Source organism: Harpegnathos saltator, unplaced genomic scaffold, assembly GCF_003227715.2.
Source record: "Harpegnathos saltator strain DR-91 unplaced genomic scaffold, Hsal_v8.6 scaffold83, whole genome shotgun sequence".
Lineage (NCBI taxonomy): Eukaryota > Metazoa > Arthropoda > Insecta > Hymenoptera > Formicidae > Harpegnathos > Harpegnathos saltator.
Genome location: NW_020230682.1, coordinates 908,821 through 930,147, shown reverse-complemented (window position 1 = coordinate 930,147; position 21,327 = coordinate 908,821). Strand labels below are relative to the sequence as shown.

Here is a 21,327-nt window from a genome sequence, read left to right as displayed (position 1 = left end):
AAAGTTCGTGACTTTTCTGGGTCTTGTCAAACTGCGCATGCGCACGCTATCGGTAAAAAGTGTGGTTATGTATAATTAAACAAAAGCTCATCTGACCGAGAATTTAGCGGCGTAGAAGACTTACGGAAATTAATTATTTAAAGTTTCGAAAAGTGACCTCGGTATGACCGTGTCAAGGTCAATCATTCGGACTTGCTTGTTTTATGAAATTTTGCTCAAATTGGCTCCCACGGCTTCTCAGAGGCCGGAAAATACCTTGCGCGTTCGGAGATGATGCGAAGCGAGCGAGCGTTATGATCGAAAGCGATTTCAGAAATTTGCCAAGAAAATTGACGAGAGGGAGCACTTTTCCGATAGCAGGGGGGAAAACTTTAATAAAAAGGGAACGGAGAAGTTGTCGGACCGTCAGGAAAAGATAACTGAAGCCAAAGGTGACCACTTTTCCGAATAACCTCCGGAAGAGGTTTCACACACGAGACTCTCTTTCTTCTCCCCTGTGTCGACCTCGAGTTGACACCGACGACACCGACAGCCCAAGCGGAGCCACCACGACGCGAGTAGTGCGATGGGGATCGGTACCGTGGAACATCCCTAGGCGCAGCCACGGGGGAGAAGCTGTTGCCGCGAGAGAGGTGCCGCGAGAACGTCTCGTTGCCTAACCGGGCAATAACGAGCCGGGCTTTCGTGTGGTCGGAGAATGTTGCTAAGTAAGGGATTGATTCACGGGCAGTTATAATACCGCCAAACCGAAGGCCCTAATAGATTCAGGTCAATGCCACTACCGTTCTTCGAAGTCGTTCATTATGTGGGAAGAGCGGGCCCCGTTCTCATGCCACACAGGTCGCCGCTGAGCTGTGTGTGCGGCGGGCTTCTCCACGGCGGCGGCAGCGGCGACGGTGATGGTGGCGGCGGTGGAGGCGGTGGCGGCGGCGGCGGCAGCGGCGGTGGCGGCGGCGGCGGCGGCGGCGGCGGCAGCGGCGGGAGGAATCGCCGAAGAGGCCGAAGTCGAGATAGAAGGATCCACCGTGAGGAGGACTTCTATCCGCACACGAATCCTTTTTCCTCCGCGTCCCGCGCGGAGGCCGATCTCCTCCCGCTCCTCTTTTTCTTCGCACACACGACCGGGCCGGCGCGGCGTGCGGCGGGCAATTTCTCCGCTCGCAGATTCGTAGGTTCCGCGAATCTTTTTGTCGTCGTCGTCGTGGGGTGAACTTCCGAAAACCACCCGCTGACAGTGTCGCGCTCTACTTCCTTGCGACTGTACATTTATTTACTCTCTCAGCGCTCCGTGGGCTCACCTGACTTCTTTCCATTTTAAATCGGAAGGTAGTATTGGAAGGAATATTTATCCGTTAAGCCGGAAAGGCTAGAAATTGTGAAATCCAAAGTCGCGAGTTCGTAAGAAAATTGATTGCTCTTCGACCGCAGGAAGAATAATCGGCCGCGCGCTTTTTAACTCTTTAATGCCCGATTTTTTTATAGGTGTTTTAAGAATAAAATTTAAGGTTTTTTGAACTGAGACTATAAGTAGTGATAACCAAAAAAAAAATATCAGAATTTTATATTGGTTTTTTTTATCGTTCGTTTTTTGTTTATTGGTAAATATGACTTGGATCCTAAAGGCATATACAAAATGAACAACCTATACAGAGAAAAATGAAAGGTAATCTATATGACATAACTCTGATAGTCAGTTTGACATTTGTGAGCTGAGACTTTACTATATTTGTGAGTGAAGTTTATTATTCAGAGCGTCAAGCTTACTATTTCAGAAGAATATCTTATAGATCACCATTTAGATAGTCAATCGTCCCTTCATTTCACGTCGCATAAAAAACTGTAGGTCACCAGGTTTCACGGAAATAAGTTGATTTCTTGATTTTCATGTTGTTCACCATATTGGATTCGCCATTTTGAATTTCTGTATTCTTTTAATTTCATATTTTGCATCTGAGAAAGCTTCCAAATGTATAAAATTATAACAAATACCAATCTATTCATTTATAGTGCATTTCTAGAGATGTCAGTACACAACAATGCTAGTAACAATGCTAACTATGCAACAGTAACAATGCTAACTATGCCTACTTGGAATTTGACAAAACATGTTATCATTAAAACTGAACTAAAAACAGACTAAACCGAATCTATATACAATCTATATACCATTTTTTAGAAGAAGAATTCACCTTTACATTGATGCAAAGAAAACGAAAATATTTCCTTTTTTGAGTAAGTTATCGATTCTTAAATGCGTTTCTATAGTGTACTGGTAACTATAGTTACCAGTAGGCGTTAAAGGGTTAAATAAATTCAAAGTAGCAATGGCGACACGGGACGCTTGGACACTTTTAGCAGGGTGATTTCGCGAGAGGTGATTTATTCCCTTTTACGTTTGGATTCGCCTCCGAATTCGGACTCGGCGGCGGCTGGCCGTCTCGCGACTCCAGGAAAACGCTAATAGTTACACACGCGCCCCCTTTTTCTCTCGCCGATTAAGATAATAAAAGGTTGCCGGGGTGAGTCGATTGGCAACTTTCTCACGCGCGAATGCTTATCCTTCGGGAGGAGAGAAGTGTGAGTGTGTTTTGAGAGCGGCGCGGTCGAGCGGCGCGTTCGACTTCGTTTTTGAGGAATGTTTCTAGCGCGGGTCACGTAACACGTCGAAATGCCGATCGGGAACGTGGATCGGCGTGTAAACGACGACCTGTCGCTCGACTTTGGCCTGCGCAACGTGCGGAAAATGGCGGAGAGATCATTTCCCTCTGCGGAAATGTGCGAACACCGCGCGCTCGATGAAAGATTCGCAACGCACCTGACCTCATTTCGCCACGAAGTTGAAGTGAACGCTATGACGCAAAAGCGAGACGATCCTATCTTGCTTGCAAAAAAAAAAGCAAAGACAACAACGTTCAACGTGGGGTCTTTGTTGGTCTAATCGAGGGGCGAGGCATTCGCGTAGCCGAAACGAGCACGGTTAGAAGATTAAAGGAGGAACCCCCTTTCCCTCGGAGAAGGAGGGGTCAAAGAGCGCTACCGTGTCCCCAAACGCGACAGACTCGCAAAAGGACGAAAGGAAGAAATAGGAAGGAAGCTCTCTCTCTCTCTCTCTCTCTCTCTCTCGCGCACTCTCTCACTCTCTGTCTCTCACGTCTCTCTGTCGGTTCGGCGAACGCGCTCCCTCGCGCGCGCGCGCGCGTGTGCTCCTTGCGCGCGCGAGCCAGGACCCTTCCTGAAGTTAATGATTCGGTCATTGCGATGGGTGGCGGTGGCGAGAGTGGTGGAAACACGAAGTGGTGTGGGCCCGGCGTAGAGTAGGAGAAGAGTGCGCCAGGAGGGCGAGAGAGCAGGAGAGGAGGATCGGTCTGCACAGGAAAGTAAGCCCGATCCCCAGTTCGAACGCTTCGGCTCGGTCTTACGGGTTTAGTCTTGAACGGTGGATTGTTGCCGTTCACGGTCTCCAGGGACCGCGAGGAGAGAGATCGGAAGCCGAGGGATCGACAGATCGTCCGTTCCGTCGCACAGCAGTCGTCAGCTGATAGCGCGGGCGCCCAGCATGCGCCGTCAGCTGCGTCATCTCTAGGAAGACGACCACGACCACGAGGGCTCGTCGTACGGAGACTCGTCGACTTGCGAAGAGGAGCTCCTCCGAGAGCGCAGTACTCGGCGCGTGCCTGAGGGAGAGAGAGAGAGAGAGAGAGAGGGAGAGAGAGAGAGAGAGAGAGAGAGAGAGAGAGAGAGAGAGAGAGAGAGAGAGAGAGAGAGAGAGAGAGAGAGAGAGAGAGAGAGAGAGAGCAGGAGTTACCGGCTGAAATAGCAATTTGCACAGCCTCCAGCTGCCGGAAGACCATCGGCGAGCCAGCGATGATGCCGCGCGCCGACAGCAGCACGTCGACCGTAACCGGCGAGAGAAAGCCACGGAGGCAGCAGCTACCACCGGCCACCCTCAGAAGTACGTATGGGGTTGCAGGGGGCTCGTACGGCTTCGGCGGGCCGCTCGATCGGGGAAGCGTCCACGTCGGTCCGCGCAATTAATTCATTAGACCGTCGCGCTAGACGCGCTCATTATCGAGATTCGTTCCGCCCCCTTTGTCACGCTTCATTTCGCCGAGGGAGGAGGCTCGTATTAGCCGAGGCGGGTTCAACCGCGCGTATCTGCGATCGACGGTTGCTCGAGAAGCGCGATTTCGGCCTGCGCTCGGTATTTTCGACACCGAGACTCCTCCGTAGCCGAAAGACGAAGAAGGCGGTTCGCGAGCGAGTCGGTGCGGCGAGAGCTCGTTTAATCGCGAGATGCGAAAGATCCTAAGAAGATAATACGCCGCGCGCGCATCCGCGAGGAATAAGTTGTTTCGCGCATTCGTGCGAAAAAGCTAAAGTGGATTGACAAGAATCACTTACGGCCTCCGCTCTCGCTCCGAAGTACCGTTTTCACTTCAGGATTCTCGCGGCGGCGCGGTGCGCGCCTCCGCTGACGCGTGTTGCTCCATCGCGGAAAGTCCGAGATTGACGACGCGATCCCGCGGAGAGATCGTTCATTACGAGCCCGTCGGAAACGATTTGCTCGAGCGGGAGTCAATCGCGCGCGGTTCGAGATGCTCGCGCAAATATCACCTCGATCGAGAGCGTGAGAGGAGCGTCGCGAGGAGTTTCCACATCGTCGAGATCGGAGCCGAGGATCAAGCCCGGCTTGGTGGCCTTAATCCGTGTCATCACTCGCGCCGCTAGATAAGATCCCACAATCTTGCATTTTCCGCGATAAGCCGCCGCGCGATTGTTGCTGCTGCCGAGCGGAGCCGAGCCGCCCGCGCGCGCGAGCAACGTGGCAATTTAATTTACGGCGGTGCGCGATAAGATTGCGCCGCGCGATCTGCATTCGCCGGGCGAACGCGGCCCGATATTACGTCGGCGCGCTGATAAATTACCGAGTGATAAATTTTCTCTAATCCGACCTTCCTCCTCGCGCTCGCGACAGAGGCGGAAAAGTCCAAGGCCGAGTCCGGCGCCGAGCGCTTTCCTCGCCAGGGGATGAACGACACTTTTACCTCGAGTGCAGGCGTTGAAATCTCTGATAAACCGCGCCGCGCGCGCGACAGGACGGAAGCCATTGTCCCCGGCGAATTGTATGTACACACCTTGATGTTGTCTCTTTCCTTTTTCTCGCTTATGACCGATGTGATTCTCGCGTATACATGTGTATAACAATCTCACTCAATTATTAACGATATCTCTCGAGTTTTTAAGTCGACATCATTATCATTGTGACAGGGCGACCGGAATGTTCTGGAAATAAAAAATTGTGTGAAGATTAATCGGATCAAACTGAGAAGAAAAGTCAAGTACCATTTTGCAAAAATCGCAATAGTTATCGAGTTATTAATTATTGAAAATGACCACATCTCTTGACAATTTCTCGTCTCTAAAACATCCCGGACACCCTGTATATACAAGAATTGTGCCAATTATGAGTAAGAATATCATCTGTTTTTTATTAATGACATCCACTCATTTCTAATTGTCACTATCTTGAGAATTAAATTAATAATTTTTCCACGCATTATATTAATTGATTAATTAATTAAATTTGATGAATAATTCTCTAAATCTAACATTTCAAATTTAATTTTATAAAAACCTCGAATGTGATAGATAATTTAAACAAGACTTTTATTAATTATACTGATTTCCAATTATGGAAACAGTAATAGTCCGTAAATTCGGTTTCAAATGGAGCGTTAATTGGATAATTGAATTTGATAAATAATTACCTGAATTGGACATTTCACATTTCAAATTTAATTTTATAGAAACCTCGAATGTAATAAATAATTAAAACAATAATTAAAATAAAATAATTAAAACAATATTTTTACTAATTATACTGATTTTCAAGTATGGAAACAGTAATAACCCGTAAATTTGATTTCAAGTGGATCGTTAATTGAATTTGAATAATTGAATTTGATAATTCTCTGAATCTAACATTTCAAATTTAATTTTATAAAAACCTCGAATCTGATAAATAATTTAAACAAGACTTTTACTAATTATACTGATTTTCAATTATGGAAACAATAATGGTCCGTAAGTCCGATTTCAAGTAGATCATTAATAACCGAGTGAGATCGTTTCATCCTGTCGTACTTCCTCCCATACTCGCCTCCCATTAGCGATACGCGATGCGAGGATCGCAGCTCGCAGCCCGTACTTCCCGTCCGCTTTCTTGCACTCGCGGGGATCGCACGTATCGATCGCGATCGTCGCCGCGCCGATGTCCGTGCATCCTCCGCGGCGTCGCCGCGCCGCGGAGATTCGCATCTCCGTCATATCATTCCGGTCTTCGTATTTACGTGAACGGCGAAAAAGCGGCCGCGATTGCCTGCCTTCTTCGTCGACGAGGCCCAATCGGAATTCCGAGAGGAGGCGCGTGGGATCATCGGCACAGGTAGCCGCGGTCGCGATCGCTCGCTCGCTCGCGAGCGGCATGAATCGTACTTTTGCTAAAACGGAGAAACAATCTCCGGGAACTCGAGCGAGCAGCTCGTTCAGCGGCGCTCCGCGAGCAAAAAGACCAAACTCCTAAGCCGAGCCGAATGCCGCTCGAGGCTAAACCCAGCGGGGTAGTGCGCTAACGACACACGCGCGTCTCGCGCTTCCTCGCGTCCTCGTCGTGGGAGGTAAAACGTCCTGGAAAGCGGAAATAAACGCGAGCGGATCGATCGACTCGCGAGGTGCACCAAAGACTCGGCCCGTCGGCGTCGTCGCGACGTGGACGCGAAGTCGTGCGGAGAAGGATGCTCCTGTGGCGCGTCGCGCGTTTGAGCCTGCGACTTGGAACACCTGGTATGCGGTTCGCGTTCTCGCGCATTATGACACGAACGAGGAGAAAAATGTGGTCGTCCGGCCGCGGAGAGAGACGCTGGGCGCGGTAGAGTTAATAATACGATGTCACTTTCCGCGCAGAGTGGTGGCCGTGGTGGTTGCTGCTACCAGGATGTTTGGCATCGTGGACGCGATACGTCGAGGAGTACGACTCCATTAGAGTGGCCAGGTGCGACGCCCGCTGCGGGGAGAGCCATCCCGACGAGGTACGTAGGATGAGGACACATTGCACGTTGGCGAGATTGTGTGTTATCTGCATCTTTTCGCGTCGCCCTCTCGCAAGCTCATTCACTCATTATTCGTAAGAGCATCGCTAGAGGCGCAATCGCGCTCGCGTCTGTCGCTTCGCAATTTTGTCGCACACCGTTACACAGAAAATTGACGAATTTGCTCTTGTGTAACCAGGACGGACGGTAAAAAAAAGTAAAACAAATAAGCGAAAGAGGAGTCAGTCGGAGGCGACAACCGTCTTTGTCTCTCTTACACTTTTGGAAGACGCGCATGCATATATTGCAATTTAACAATAATTTGTTAATTATTTTAATTTTAAAATTATTCAAATTATAAAATTATTTAATTATAAAAGTTTAATTATTTAATTAATTTAGTTAGTATATATATATATATATCTTTAAATTATAATATATATATATATATCTTATATATTTTATAATATACAATTTATAATTATAAGAAAACATTTTTTTTCCCGTAAATATTACACTCTTATACATATAAATGTCTTGTAATTGTAAGAGACGACCGTCGAGACCCAACTAGGCTTCTCTCTTATTTATTTACTCGCGGGGGGCTAGTTGGTGGAAATGCTGCATGATCGTAGATTAATAATCCGACGGCACGATAAAAGAACGTCGCGAACGCTCTCTCGTGCCGAAGGGTAGCTCCTCCAGTTTACACGTCCTTTGTAAGCGTCCGCATCTGAAAACTGCATCGAGACGCAAAGTCGAAAAGTCGCGCGAGTCGGATCTCGCCGCACCCTTGCTACGCGTTCTTTAATTTTCCTGCAAGTTCCTCGGGGATATACTTGCGGGACTTGCGCATTCGCGCAGGACGAGAAAAGCGCGGTTCAACAGGCAGCGGTTTAACACGGCAGAAGCCGAAGTGAGAGCCCGCGGGGATTAACGTCAGGGTAGAACATTCGCGTCGCGCAAACAGCCATTATTCCCGACACAAGTTTGATCGTTCTTGGCGCTTGTGGTATCGACCCGCGCGCGATCCCGTCGCAATCAGCCGGAATAATCGGCTCGATTAATCAGCGCGCTACATTGTACCGGGGCCCGAGTGGAGATCGATTTTAATTTCGATGGCCGATTCGACACTCGATAGCATCGCTAAATAAACTGGTTCCCGCAACGCTTTGTCGCCGAGAGTCCGCTGCGAGAGCAACAGAGAGAGAGAGAGAGAGAGAGAGAGAGAGAGAGGGAGAAAGAGAGCAAGGGAAAGAGAGAAAGAGAGAGAGAGAGAGAGGGAGAGAGAGAGAGAGAGAGAGAGAGAGAGTCGCAGACGCGCGCGATGATTCATCCGGGCTTGTCCGGGTTTTGCGGGTTCTCGCTCGCGTGTAATTAGTTATGCGAATCCGAGCGTCCCTGAGTCCGCGCCCACTTGAATCATCGTCACGCTCGACGATTTTAGGCCTGGTCTACAATACGTCGTTTGTCGGGATTGTCGGCTATCGCATAAAGTTGTCACAGGTCGGACAAGGGCCGAGCGCCCTCGTTCTGTCTTTCCCGACTTACGACTGCGACTGTCAGTCGGCGACAGACGACAGTTACGGCAACTTTGCACGATGGCCAACGACGACGGTCCGGGTGATCCGAGAATGATTGTAGACCAGGCCTTACGGGGTGCACACCGGTGGTGTGCCACGCCATGGTGAAATGGACTCGGACTCGATGCCGAATTCGATGGCGATCAGCCTTTCGGCCAACGAACCGATAACCGTATTTGGGTCGTCCGACCGAGGAGAGCCAACTGCTCCTTCGAGGACGGAAGTGTCCAGCGACTGACCGGCCGGGAAAGCTCGAGCGGCAGTCCTCGAACGAAACGGGAAACGCTTGGAGGTCGAGAGCGGATTTCTGGCGCCAGCAGGTCTGCTCTTTGTAGCTAAACTAGCGCGCACTTTTGAAACTCGAGGAGAAGTAGATGTACGACAACCTGGTGCGAGAAAGAGGGAAAGGAAACTGCTGGGTAGAGGCTGATGCAGGCAGTTGAGCTACAAAGAGCAGAGTTCTCTCTCTCTCTCTCTCTCTCTCTCTCTCTCTCTTTCTCTCTCTCTCTCTCTCTCTCTCTCTCTCACTCTCACTCGTGGTTGGTCACGTCGGCGATTTTTGCGTATCGTGAATGAAAATGCATTGCGTGTCCACGATACGCTCACGCGCGCGCGCGGCCAGGGGGTTTAAACATTTTAATTGGCGTCGGCGGGACAGGAGATAACGTGACGTCGAATACGAGCAACGACAGCCACCTTGACTTACCAGTAAACTTAGCGGCGAGGCCGCCGCGCGCGGCGCGGCGGCGCTTTATTGCTGATATTTTTCGCCGGCGTGTATACAAACGTCATTACGGCAAACGGCCCCGAAATGATTCCGTGGGGCCGTTCCGATGGGGTGAGGACGGAGGAGGGCGAGGAGGAGGAATGACGAAGAGATAGCCCCCGAGCTCTGACTGGCGGCCGGCAATAAAGTCCCGAAGTAATGGCCTATAAAAGGGTTGCGCGGCAACACACTAAGTCCAGATGCGCGCCTATGGCGCACTAGAAACGTATCTTCCGACATTATCGAAAACAGGTTCTTATCCCGAAGCACCGACGATCAATCTTCTGCCAGTGGCATTCGACTGCAACGTGCGCGCGGCTCTCGCGCGCTTCGGCCGCTCTTCGGGAACTCCGCCGCCAGAATCCCAACTTCTTCTTCGCTCTTGACTTCGCTCGCTCGAAGGTGCTCTTTAGCGCGGCAAAATTAATTCTCTCCCTCCCCCCCTCTCCTCTCTTCCTCTCTTCTTGGCGTTTCTCGCCGTCGGTGGAAGCGGCTGGAACCGATTCTTCTCGCCGGATCGCACTCGCGGCTGATTGACAAGAAGAAGAAGAAGAAGAAGAAGAAGAAGAAGAAGAAGAAGAAGAAGAAGAAAAAGAAGAGAAGACGAAGAAGAGGCAGGGAAAGGTCGTGACACGCGACTCGCGGCCGATTCTCCTCGTCTTCCGCGCTGATTCGCGACGAGATTCGCCCAGATAAATCTCCGTCGTGCGCGAGTTCTCGCTCTTGACAAGAAGCCTCGCTTCACTGCTTCAAGACGTAAGTAGCGAGTAAATTAACCGACTGCGGACGATTACTCTCCTTACAGCCCGTGATTAAACGACTGTGATTGGTCAATTTGTTATTGCTTACATTTTGAGCTACATGCCGCAGCCATCTTGATTTACGACATCAGAAGCGAGAAGACGCATGATCGAAAGTCCTGCAAAGTGCGACGAGGCGAAGAATGAATGTGTCGAGAAAATGACAAACGCGCCTACGAAATATTCCGAAAACACCTTTCTGTTGTTCCAACAGTCGTCAGGTTAAATTAACGTTGAGGCGGACAAGGTGAGCTGCATGTCACGTTAACCTTTTACCGCGAGTTAATCGATTGTCGGAGCGCGAAAGGAAAGCGTCCGGAGTGTATCTTGCTATATAGCACAAAAAGTTGCGGCAACATTGCTGCAACGTTGTAACAATGTTGCAGTAATGTTGCTGCAACCTTTACGCCGCATGAGTTACAATCGATTGCAAGTGTGACACCTCCGCTTTGTCGCGCTTTGCGGCAATTTGGAGCGCGCATTTTCCCGTTTTCGGTGTCGCGAAAATCAAGATGGCCGCGGCGAGCGGCCAAGAAGCCTTGAAGCGGGACCGGAAGTCGCAGTTTCGAGCTTGGAGCCGATTGTGGCTCGGGACATGGCGCATTCTCGCGGCTCTTCGTGAAGAGGCGGCGAGAGTCACGCCTGGTAACTTCACCTCGCGACAAGAGAAACGCAAACGGACCTCGGCGAACAAACGAATGACGCTTTCACTCATTCGGCCATATTATCGCGCACGCGATTAGCGCGTAGAACGCATCCGCACCGTGTCGTTCCAGTCGGAAGGCGATTTTTTTTGCGCGCGCACGCACGCGCGCTGGAATTTATCGCGTCGTATTTTCATGTTGGCGCGTGACCCGTTACGTAACCCCCCGCATTCTTTCCAGCGGCGTCCGCTGCCATCACATTTGACCGACGTAGTCGTGGAACCGCGGAACTTCGCCGGGAATGCCCGATCGGCGGACGCTCATTTCGCGCGGCACTCTCTTCGAGTTCGCCCGTCCGATCGGCCGTCACCGTCGCTGGCTATGGCGGCGAGAGGAGAAACCTCGCTCTCTCGCAGGAGGGAGAGAGCGCGCGGAGAGAACGGAGGAAGAGACAATTAGCATTTTTCTTCGCGACCGTAATTAACTTCGTTAGCGTGAATCCTTAAGGCGGAATTCCGCTGGCGGAACTTCGTCCGCTTCTGCGAAGACGCGGAGGAGGCAGAGCGAGCGAGCAAGGTTGAGAGGCAGGGAGGGGGGAGGGAGGCGAGGGAAGAAATTTCGCGGTCACCGTTATTACAATTAACTTCGTTAGCATTAATCGCGAAGCTCCATTTTGGAAATAACGCTCATAATGATGAGGATTCCTCGATATCAAAGCGGCTGCTGCTGCTGCAGCGGCGTCCTTTCGCGCACGTCGATGAAAAAGGATAACCCCTCCCCTCCCCTCCCTCCCACCCCTGCCTCTGACCGTCGTTGCAACAATCGACTTCGTTAGCGCGATCGTTATATCGCGGAGAACTCTACATCGTTCGCGATCATCTTCCCTCCTCCATCCCCCGCCCCTCCGCCGCCTCCCCGAACGCGAGTTCCACAGTATCGATCACGCGCGGCGCCCTTTCGATTGTTAATTATCGGTGCCGTCGCGCGTTCGCGCGCAGGGGAGGGGGGAAGGAAAGAATGAGCGAGAAGAAGAGGCGAAGTGCAAGGTAGAAGGAGGAGGAGCAGAAGGAAGAAGACGAAGAGGTGGAGGAAGATGGGACTCAGGGTGGAAGAGTGAAAGGGAGGGGGGGGCGGGCGGGGGGAGAAGAAGAAGCGGAGAAGAAAACGACGCTGCTGAATCGCCAATGGGCAATATAATTTTCTTAACGACGGCGATCGGCCGGCCAATTCTCGCGATGAACTTCGATCGAAGGCCGCTTCGACTATACCGATCTTAATGAATACTTCAAACCGCGATCTTCACCAAGTCTTTAATTGGGGTAGCCCACCGATGCGAGAGATCCCAGAGGGCGGGAGGGTGAGGCAGAGCGCGCGCCCGGGCGAGGGGGTGAGCGGGGCGAGGCGGGGAGGCGGGGGAAGAAGGAGCAACGATCGGCGCGCATGATTTTTCAGTATTGCCGATCGACACTATCGCCGATCTTCACGGCGGACTACATTAGTCTCCTGCCATACCCTAATCTTCGCGATCACTTCGGGACGGCGGCGGCGGCGATGCGCGCGCTCCGATCTTCGTGAAGAAGAAGCTCTCGAGTGGAACAGATCGGCCTCCGCGCGCCTTCGGCGCGATCGACCGAGAGAGAACACCGGGGATGAGCGAGGAAGAGGACAAGCGAGAGAGAGAGAGATAGAGAGAGGGGGGAGGAGAGGGACAGAGAGAGAGAGAGAGAGAGAGAGAGAGAGAAAGAGAGAGAGAGTGGGAGAGAGGAGAGGCGAGAGATTTGGTGAACTTCATTAGCCTTCTTGTACACTTTGATCCGCGCGATCGCTTCCGATATCACTCGGCGATCTCGGCGCGCGCATCGCAGCGAAGTTAATTCTTCGAGCGTGATGACGCTTCTCGTCTCGGACCGAAGCGCGCGCTCACTTCGCCTCGGTTTATCCTCTCTCGACCCTACTGCACGTTCCGGGGGCGATTATCACACTCGTGATGCGCGCAACGCGCATCGGCGGGGGCAAAAAGGCCACGCCGAAAGAAACGTGTCAAAAATCGGTGAAAGTCGCGCTGGGATATCTTAATCTTTTCAGACCGCTCTAGACGTATAGAAGTGTCGGTTCTCAATTTCTCGCGAGTTATTCTCGTCGTCTCGCAGATATCTCTCTCTCTCTCTCTCTCTCTCTCTCTCTCTCTCTGTCTCTCTTCGCGAGCGCTTCGGTTCCGACTCTAGACGATTGTTACAGTTTATGAGAGAGAGAGAGAGAGAGAGAGAGAGAGAGAGAGAGAGGAGCGTGACTGGATAACGCGGCGTTCCTTGTAATATCCAGCGTCCCGTTTCGCAACAATGGCGGCGATATTTATTGCGCGGTGGCCCGCATAACAGCGCTCTTTCTCCATTGCTCTGTCTGCATTATCTGATATTGTCGAGTCGCAGGGCCACCACTTGCTCGGGCAGCGGAATTGCGACCGATGACGAATGACATTTTTCGCTTTCTCACGCGGCGATATTCCCGCCGAGGGACTTGCGTGTTTGTAGTTTCGCGCCTTCTTCCCGTTTCGGAGGAACGGGGACGTCTCCGATGCGAAATTTCCTGCCTCTACCGTGAAAGTTGCCTCCGCGCTTTTCGACATGACGACTCCGTGATAACTGGCGATAAACTCCCCGGCGACACTGAAACGTGCGATATTCCCGCTTGACTCGCAACAAATCTCGACTGACAACGGAACGCGGAAGCCAGCCGCTACCGATCGCTATGCCGTGCTTCGGTATTTTTAAGGAAAGCTTAATCGCCAGAGAGAGAGAGAGAGATAGAGAGAGAGAGAGAGAGAGGAGAGGAAGAGATAGTACACAGCCTATACATCGATAATGTACACGTCGTACATAATTTTACCGTATGTACCAGAGACCACGTTATATTGTGGGTCGAGTCGCAGCCAACTCTCGCCGAAGCCCGGCGAATGCATTTCCAAACATTCGCGCGGAGCGTCGACGTGCCGCTCACCAGTCGGCAACGACACTCGATTATTAATTACGACCAATATACGACGCATTTGTTAGATTAGAAAAATGCGGGAGAAAGTGATCGTTCCGCGTTAAAGTATCGGCGACTTTGCAAGAGAACTCGTGCCCGATACTTGAAGACTCCGTCGAGATGCAAGCAGCTTCAGCTCAAACAATCCCTCGGGCTTGAACGTCCCAAGCAATAGGAAGATTCGAGCAACATTCGACCCCATAGTTGCGAAGTCATCCGTGCCATAGCGGGTGCTAGTCCAGTCTGATCAAACGCAATCCTCGTAATGCTCGGTCGCTCGTCCCGCCGAGCAGCGGCGCCGAGGGAATCCCCGAAGAGCAGAGGCGGACGGGCCGAGTAATAGAAGGGTAAGGCGATACGTGTGATTTTGCCAACAATGTCGAGCTACCGCGACGCGATGCTCCTTGTCCTCTCGCGATCAGCTTTATCAGCTGGTCAACGGCCCCGGGCGATCACCGTCAACGACACCGCTCGCCTCAGCTCGGGTCAGCTCCGTACGAAGCATGCTCGCTTCCCTCTGTAAAAAGTAGGCCAATAAGTAAGCGAACCAGTTTCCTCGACCGTTCGAATGATATATGTCGCGGCAGCGGCCGTCGCAGGACAGCGAGACAGCCGGTATACGTCGCCGGCGCAGGAATGCTCCTGGGGGCCTCCTCCGAGGAGAGATCGCGATTCGCCGCTCGGCTTCCCCGAGAGTGGAAGTTGTCGAGTCGTCGGATGCGCCCCTGCGCGCGAGCGCCGATTACCTGGCGATCCTGCGACTCGCTTCTTCTTCATCTTCTCGGTCACGTCGGCGAAGACTCCCAGGGGCCACTCGCAGTCTGTCGATCTTGACTTCCGGTAGTGCCGACCTTCGACGTGCGCACGGAGCTCACCTCGGGCGAGGGACTCGGCGGAATCGCGTGATCGAGCAGTAGGTGACGAGCGGCACCTTCTTCGTGTTCGCCACTTTGACGTGGCGGAATTCCTGCACGCAGTGTTTGCTCTTGGTGAAATTCTACTGTCAACTCATGCTTGTCTAGATAATACGAGGGTATCAGATTTGTTTTCCGTTGCTGAATTATCGTACGTCTTGAGAACTTGAAGAGGGACGAGTGTAATCTTGAAGAAAAAGGAAGAGACAGCCGGTGTGAGGTGGTGCAGTCAGGTGACAGAAAAGCCATTATCTTTCACCACGAAAAGTGTTATCTTTATTATCTTTACACACAGATCAATTCGTCTACTTGTTGCAAATGTGTAAGATATTACAACACAGGGTGTCCATTTGGATGGACACCCTGTATATATCAGACGTCATCGAGACTGAGATTGCAATTGCAATCGGGACAGGGACAGAGGAATTTACATATTTCATCTCATCTATTCTAATCTGGCTGATTTTAAGATGGTCTAAGCACACAACGTCCATCACACGGCATCAGCGCGCGAGGTGAAAGCGATGCGTCGCGCGTTGGGTTTTATTCCCGCATTAATAACTGCATTGCACCTCCGAGATGTGACGGAGTGATCGTCATTTCGCGACTTGCGCGCGCCGCGCGCTCATACTTGGCGGCCGTCAAACAGATTAATACTCGTTGCTCATTCTCCGCGACGCGCAACGTCCAAATGTCGAGCGTATGATTAATCCTGAAGCTACGAGCTCGAGCCGTGTCATTGACAGCGTCGTGTGTTTTAATGCGCTTAGAGCATGTCTCGCTCACATTATTCACGTTGTCTGTGTATGTGTGTGTAGTTTATTATTATAAGTCATCATGCATCTACCGGAAACCAAGTAGAGTACGTTGCGCTCGATCGTAAACGTAGACGGTTTCTTTGATGCTTCTCTCTCTCTCTCTCTCTCTCTCTCTCTCTCTCTCTCTCTTTCTACCTCTATCTTTATTTCTACTTCTACTTCTACCTCTACCTCTACCTCTACCTCTACCTCTACTTCTATCTCTACCTCTACCTCTACTTCTATCTCTACCTCTACCTCTACTTCTATCTCTACCTCTACCTCCATCTCTATGTCTACTTCTGTCTCTACCTCTACCTCTACCTCTACCTCTACTTCTACCTCTACCTCTACCTCTACCTCCACCTCTACCTCTACCTCCACCTCTACCTCTACTTCTACCTCCACCTCTACCTCTACCTCTACCTCTACCTCTATCTCTATCTTTATCTTTGCCCGAAAGCGGTCGGTATGTTGCTTCTTTTGCTCCAGCGCGTGGTGCGATCTCGCGAAATTTGCGGCGGATCTATCATAAAGTTCGTCAGCTATAAAAGTCATAATTACGAAACCCGATACGACGCACTTACGCTGAAATGAGACTTCCCGAGAACTCGCCTCACGAATCGAGTTATTAAATTTAATAACTCGATATACGACTTAATGTCCCGGTATTTCGCGAGAGGCCGCATTATGTTTGTAATCATGCGTCCCGCGTTGCAGTCGGGGCTTATTTTTCGCATGTTGCTTTTTCCCATCGACTTCGGTCGGCCCCCTCGCCTTCCTTCTCGTCCCATATCTCTCTCTCTCTCTCTCTCTCTCTCGCTTCTACATTGTTCGTAAATGTCGGTCAGATAAAAAACACGGTAGCGCGAGCCAACTCGGACGCGGCATTAAGTCGAAATATATAATACATAGAGGTGCATTTCTTTTTTTTCGTCCCGACGATCCCGCCGAATCCGCCTCGGGGGCCCGTTTGAAGGATCCGGGCAGTTTCGTAACTATGTAGCAAGGACTGCCTTCCACGAAAATGGCAGGGAAGCTCTCTCCACTCTTCCCCCCTCCCCCATCCCTCCCCCGTCCATCTCCTCTTTCTGATCGAGGCAGAGCTTGATATCGAGGCTCGACGGTGTTATTGGATTTTTATCCTTTTTTCTATCCGCATGATCGGAGTCGTATCTTTCTTCCGCACCGACGCGACAGGATCGCGGGATCGGATCGACGAGGACTTCGATTAAGACGGGACGCGGCCAAGTCCGAGTCGATCTCGGACGAGAAGCTGTCGGCCGTTGATAAAGGCGACTCCGGCCGGGAACGCCCGCTAATTAGATAAGCGCCGCCAATTAGATAGGCCCCGCGAGTTCCGGCTCGCGTGGATTCCTCATCGGCCCGTGATCTGATCCTGTCGTCCTGCTGCAGTGCGTGCAGAACTGCCTGGCGTCGAACTACACGAAACCCGGACACTGCCCCGAGAGAACGTTCATGACGCCCTTCGAAGCCGCCTGCCTGGTTGCCTGCGTCGACGACTCCCGTTGCCCGGACCTGGCCAAGTGCTGCAACCACGACTGCGGCGTCACGTGCATGCACCCCGTCGGCTTGGACGGCCGAAACGGTGAGGGCCGTCGTGATTCACTCGCGAATCTCCCAAACCACCCTCGATTGCAATTAGACCCCCGATTTCAATTAGACCTGCCAGTCGTGCCGGAGAACCTACGGATACGCCAGCAGAAGAGCAACCTGGTGCTCCTGACCTGGCGCAGCGGCAGGCCGGCAGTCGCCAACGCGACCTCCATCCCCGACGCCGCCGACGACGACGACGAGGACGTGCGGTACTTGGTGGAGGAGCGCCACCTCGTCGGGCCCAGGTACCTGGAGTCCAGGCTGAGCTCCTGGACTGTGTGCCACGTGTCGACGAAGCCGCACGCGACCCTCCGCGGCCGGCTCAAGACCGGACACTGGTATCAGTTTCGCGTGGCGGCCGTCAACGGGATCGGCTCGCGCGGCTATTCGCAGCCCTCCAGACCCTTCAAGACTAAAGGTGAATGCCGCTAGACTAGTTGGCTTAATTATCGCGACGGCTTCATCGTCGGCGGCGATAAATCATTTTCGTCGGGCGCGAGGTCGCGTCTTCGCATAAATTTCCCGGTTGCGCCGCGCCGCGCCGCGCCGCGTCATGATCGTGATCGCGAAGAAGAAGTGAAGAAGAAGAGGGAACGACAATTAGAATGCGGCGCGATGGCAATAGCTCCGGCGGAGAAACCGGATTACGAGCGTGCCAACGATCGTTTCTCTAAGTAGGTGAAGAATCATCAGCTGAGGCCGCGGCCGTCGCTTCTGCTTCTTCGGGCCGGCGATGATTTATCACGAGCTTTCACGCGACTCCTTTAGTCGCGCGCCTCGCGAACGACAGTTCGTAAAATAAGCAATTAACGACGGTTCGTCGCGCGCTTTCTCGCCTCGCCGTCGGAATGAGCAAACGCAGAGAGCGAAGAACGCGACGAACGTTGCGTCACGACTGTATGACTTACCTCACCCAACACGCCGATCGTCGTTGTAGAGCCGCGAAACCCGAAGGAGCCGCAGAATCTGACGTTGTCGAACGCGCGCCTCGTCGGCGGGAAGCTGCGCATCAATCTGCGCTGGGTGAAGCCGACGTCGGACGTACCGATATCCTTCTACAAGGTGTTCTGGAGCAGGCTGATTCACGGGCCGACCAACGACTCCATCCTCGTCTACCACAAGACGGTCCTAAAAGTGAGTCGTTTTCGTCGTTAGTCGAGTTAACCCTTTGAGGCATAATGGTAAGTATAATTTACCACCTATTTATTCTCACATTTTCATGAAATATTTCATATTTGAGGGATTCTTGTCGGGTTTTCTGTGTTTTTTAGCTTCTTGTATGATATGGGAACATACATGAAAGGTTGAAAAGTGTTTTGCATAAGTTGTCCATTTATTATAAATAAACAAAATGTGAAAAATACATATTTTTACAGAAAAATCACTTTCTATGAACTATGAGTGAATTTTTTGCTCAAAATCAAGACTTGAAGGTTTTTTGGGTCGCCGATTACGAATCTGAGGTCCAAATTCCATAATTAATTTTCCAAGTTGGCGGATCATAGAATGTACATAAAATTAGTTAAAATTGTACTCTGGTTAGTTTTTGAGCTCGCTGATTACGAATCTGAGGTCCAAATTCTAAAATTTATTTTCCAAGATGGCGGATCATAAAATTTTTATATGATTAGTTGAAATTGTACTTTGGTTAGCTTTCAAGGTCGCTGATTACGAATCACCGATGTCACCAAAATTATCGCGATTTTTCATTTTTGCGTCCGCCATCTTGGACCCGCCATCTTGAATTTCGAAAATCTGATAACGGATTCGTCATCAGCGACCCCAGAAACCCCAGAAACCCTCGTAAATAAATTTTCATGTGATTCGGATTTTCTGAAAAATACGTGCCTCAAAGAGTTAAGAGAAGCGAAACAAGCGGCAGAAAGACGATCGCGAAGAGGGCGCAAAAAAGAGGAGGGTGCGCGGCGGAGAAGTGAGAAAGAGAGGAAGGGGAGGAAGAGGTATCAGAGTGTCTGGCGTCTTTTCAGGACAAGACGTGCTACGAGCTGAAGAATCTCGAGCTCAAGTGCCAGTACTTCCTGCAGGTACAGGCGGTCGCGGTGTACGGCGGCCGGCGTTTGGCGTCGCGCAAGGCCTCCAAGGTGTTCAACAGCACCGACTACATGGCGTACGGTAAGCTCGATCACGCTGACCTGACAAACTCGTCCGCGCCGATAGCTCATCGTCTCCTCCCCCGGTCCCCCTTCTAAGCCTAGCGGTAGTCGGGACAATGAACGAAAGAACGAATGACCTTTCATTGAAGCCGACGTCGAGAGACGTTCTCGCAGGTGCGAGCGAACCCAGGCTGGGCTCCACGTGCGTCGCATGAGCTGCCACTGTGGCGACGTGAAGGTGCGCCTGGTCTGGCCGGCGAACGGCGACGCCAAGATGTACAACGTCACGTGGCGGGAGGAGTCCTGCTCGCGCGAGAAAAGCCCGGAACACCGGCGGAAGGCCGACGCTTGGCAGCTGGTCCAGGTACTTCCCCTCTCTCTCTCTCTCTCTCTCTCTCTCTCTCTCTCTCTCTCTCTCTCTCTCTCTCTCTCTCTCTCTTCTTCTTCTTCTTCTTCTTGTCCTTTCTTCTTTTCCTTTCCTCGGCGCCTTGATCACGTCTCTCCTAGAGCTTCTTGCGCTTTTACGATTGTTTTCTTTCGCGTCGTAACGATCTTGCGGAGTTTGATCGGTCCGCATGATCCGACATCCGGACATCTCGCATCGTCACATCTTACGAGGAATAACTGAAACTCAGGGTGTTATTAGGTGTATGCAAAAGTTTTAGTCTTTTCCTCAGACCTCTAATGTAATTATTTCAAATTGAAATATTTCCCCGCCGTTCCGTAAGTTTTTCTCTAGGTTGATATTGAACTTTCTCAAATGCCGTTCATTATGATTCATCGGTGCACACATAACCTCAAAAATAAATAAAATACACGAAAGAATTTTTTTACAGTGAATACTCGGTTTTGCCGGAATAACGTAGAAGGCTGTCCAGGGCTCATCCACGAATGTCTGCGGTTAGGATTATTTTTAAGGTTATATGCAGCAATGAATCATAATGAATGACATTTCAGAAAGTCCAATACCGACCTTAGAAAAACACAAAACGGCGGGAAATATTCCAGATTAAAATAATTACTTTAGAAATTAGGCTGAAGAAGAGACTTAAGCGTGGTCGCAAACAGTAAGAAGTAAGCGTGAACAGTAAGGAATGGACCAACCACAGTTGATTATTTTTGTTATAATCGACTGTGATTGGTTTATTTCTTACCGCTTACGCTTACTTCTTACTGCTTACTACCATTGTAGACCACGCTTAAGGCTTTTGTACCCAATAATAAACCCTCCCTCCTCCCCCCCCCCCGGTTTGTTCACCCGGGCAGGGCAATAACATAAATATCGCTGGCAGGTCCTCGGAGGTATAATGAGAAACGCGTAGGCTTAGATCAGCGGAAAACTGTCGACATCGCAGCCTCGATGAGTCGAGACGCGCGATCAGAGGCGTACGATTGCTTTCAGACGTCGCACTGCGAGCTGCAACAACTGCGAAACGACTGCACGTACAAGGCGAACGTGCGCAACGTACCGAAGGACGACGGAGGCGACGGCCACGGAGCCAGCATAGAGTTCTTTGCGACCGGCTGTCAGGACGAGCAGAAGCGGCAGAAGCACTCGCGGCGGAAGAGCGCGCGATGCAAGACGAGACCGTCCAGATCCCGACGGCACTTCGCCGGTCCACTTGTATGATATAAACTCGCTGACGGCGGGGGTGAGACGCGACCGAATGGGGTCGCGAGTCGCGACGCTGATGTCCGCGATTTGTGGGCAGACGACATCCACAGCTCGTGGATATCGCCGGAGGGACTCGTGCTTCGTTCGCGTGTCGATTTCTCGAGGAGGGCGAGCGCGCGAGGCCTCTGCGATTTTTCCGAACCTTTGGAATTAGCTTCCCCGAATCTGTCTTTGGTACTTGGTGGGCTTCGCTCCCGGCTGAAAGACCGGGTCTGAGTGGCCGAGACGTACTGTAAGATTCTTCCACGTGAAACTTTATTCTTGCATAAAGAGGGAAATAATTAGAGCCTGTCTGCTTTGTG

The 21,327-nt window shown here is 51.4% G+C and overlaps 1 protein-coding gene across 1 annotated transcript; it reads left to right on the top strand.

Annotated features, from left to right (window-relative positions):
- The first annotated feature begins 3,780 nt into the window (after positions 1-3,780).
- On the top strand, positions 3,781-21,308 carry Kal1 (anosmin-1 Kallmann syndrome 1). The gene is made up of 8 exons (XM_025307129.1): positions 3,781-3,952; positions 6,964-7,088; positions 17,036-17,228; positions 17,304-17,654; positions 18,174-18,370; positions 19,225-19,369; positions 19,500-19,714; positions 20,753-21,308. Exons 1-8 carry the CDS (start codon positions 3,865-3,867, stop codon positions 20,978-20,980), a joined length of 1,542 nt encoding a protein of 513 aa, XP_025162914.1. The 5' UTR covers positions 3,781-3,864; the 3' UTR covers positions 20,981-21,308.
- The last annotated feature ends 19 nt before the right edge of the window (positions 21,309-21,327 follow it).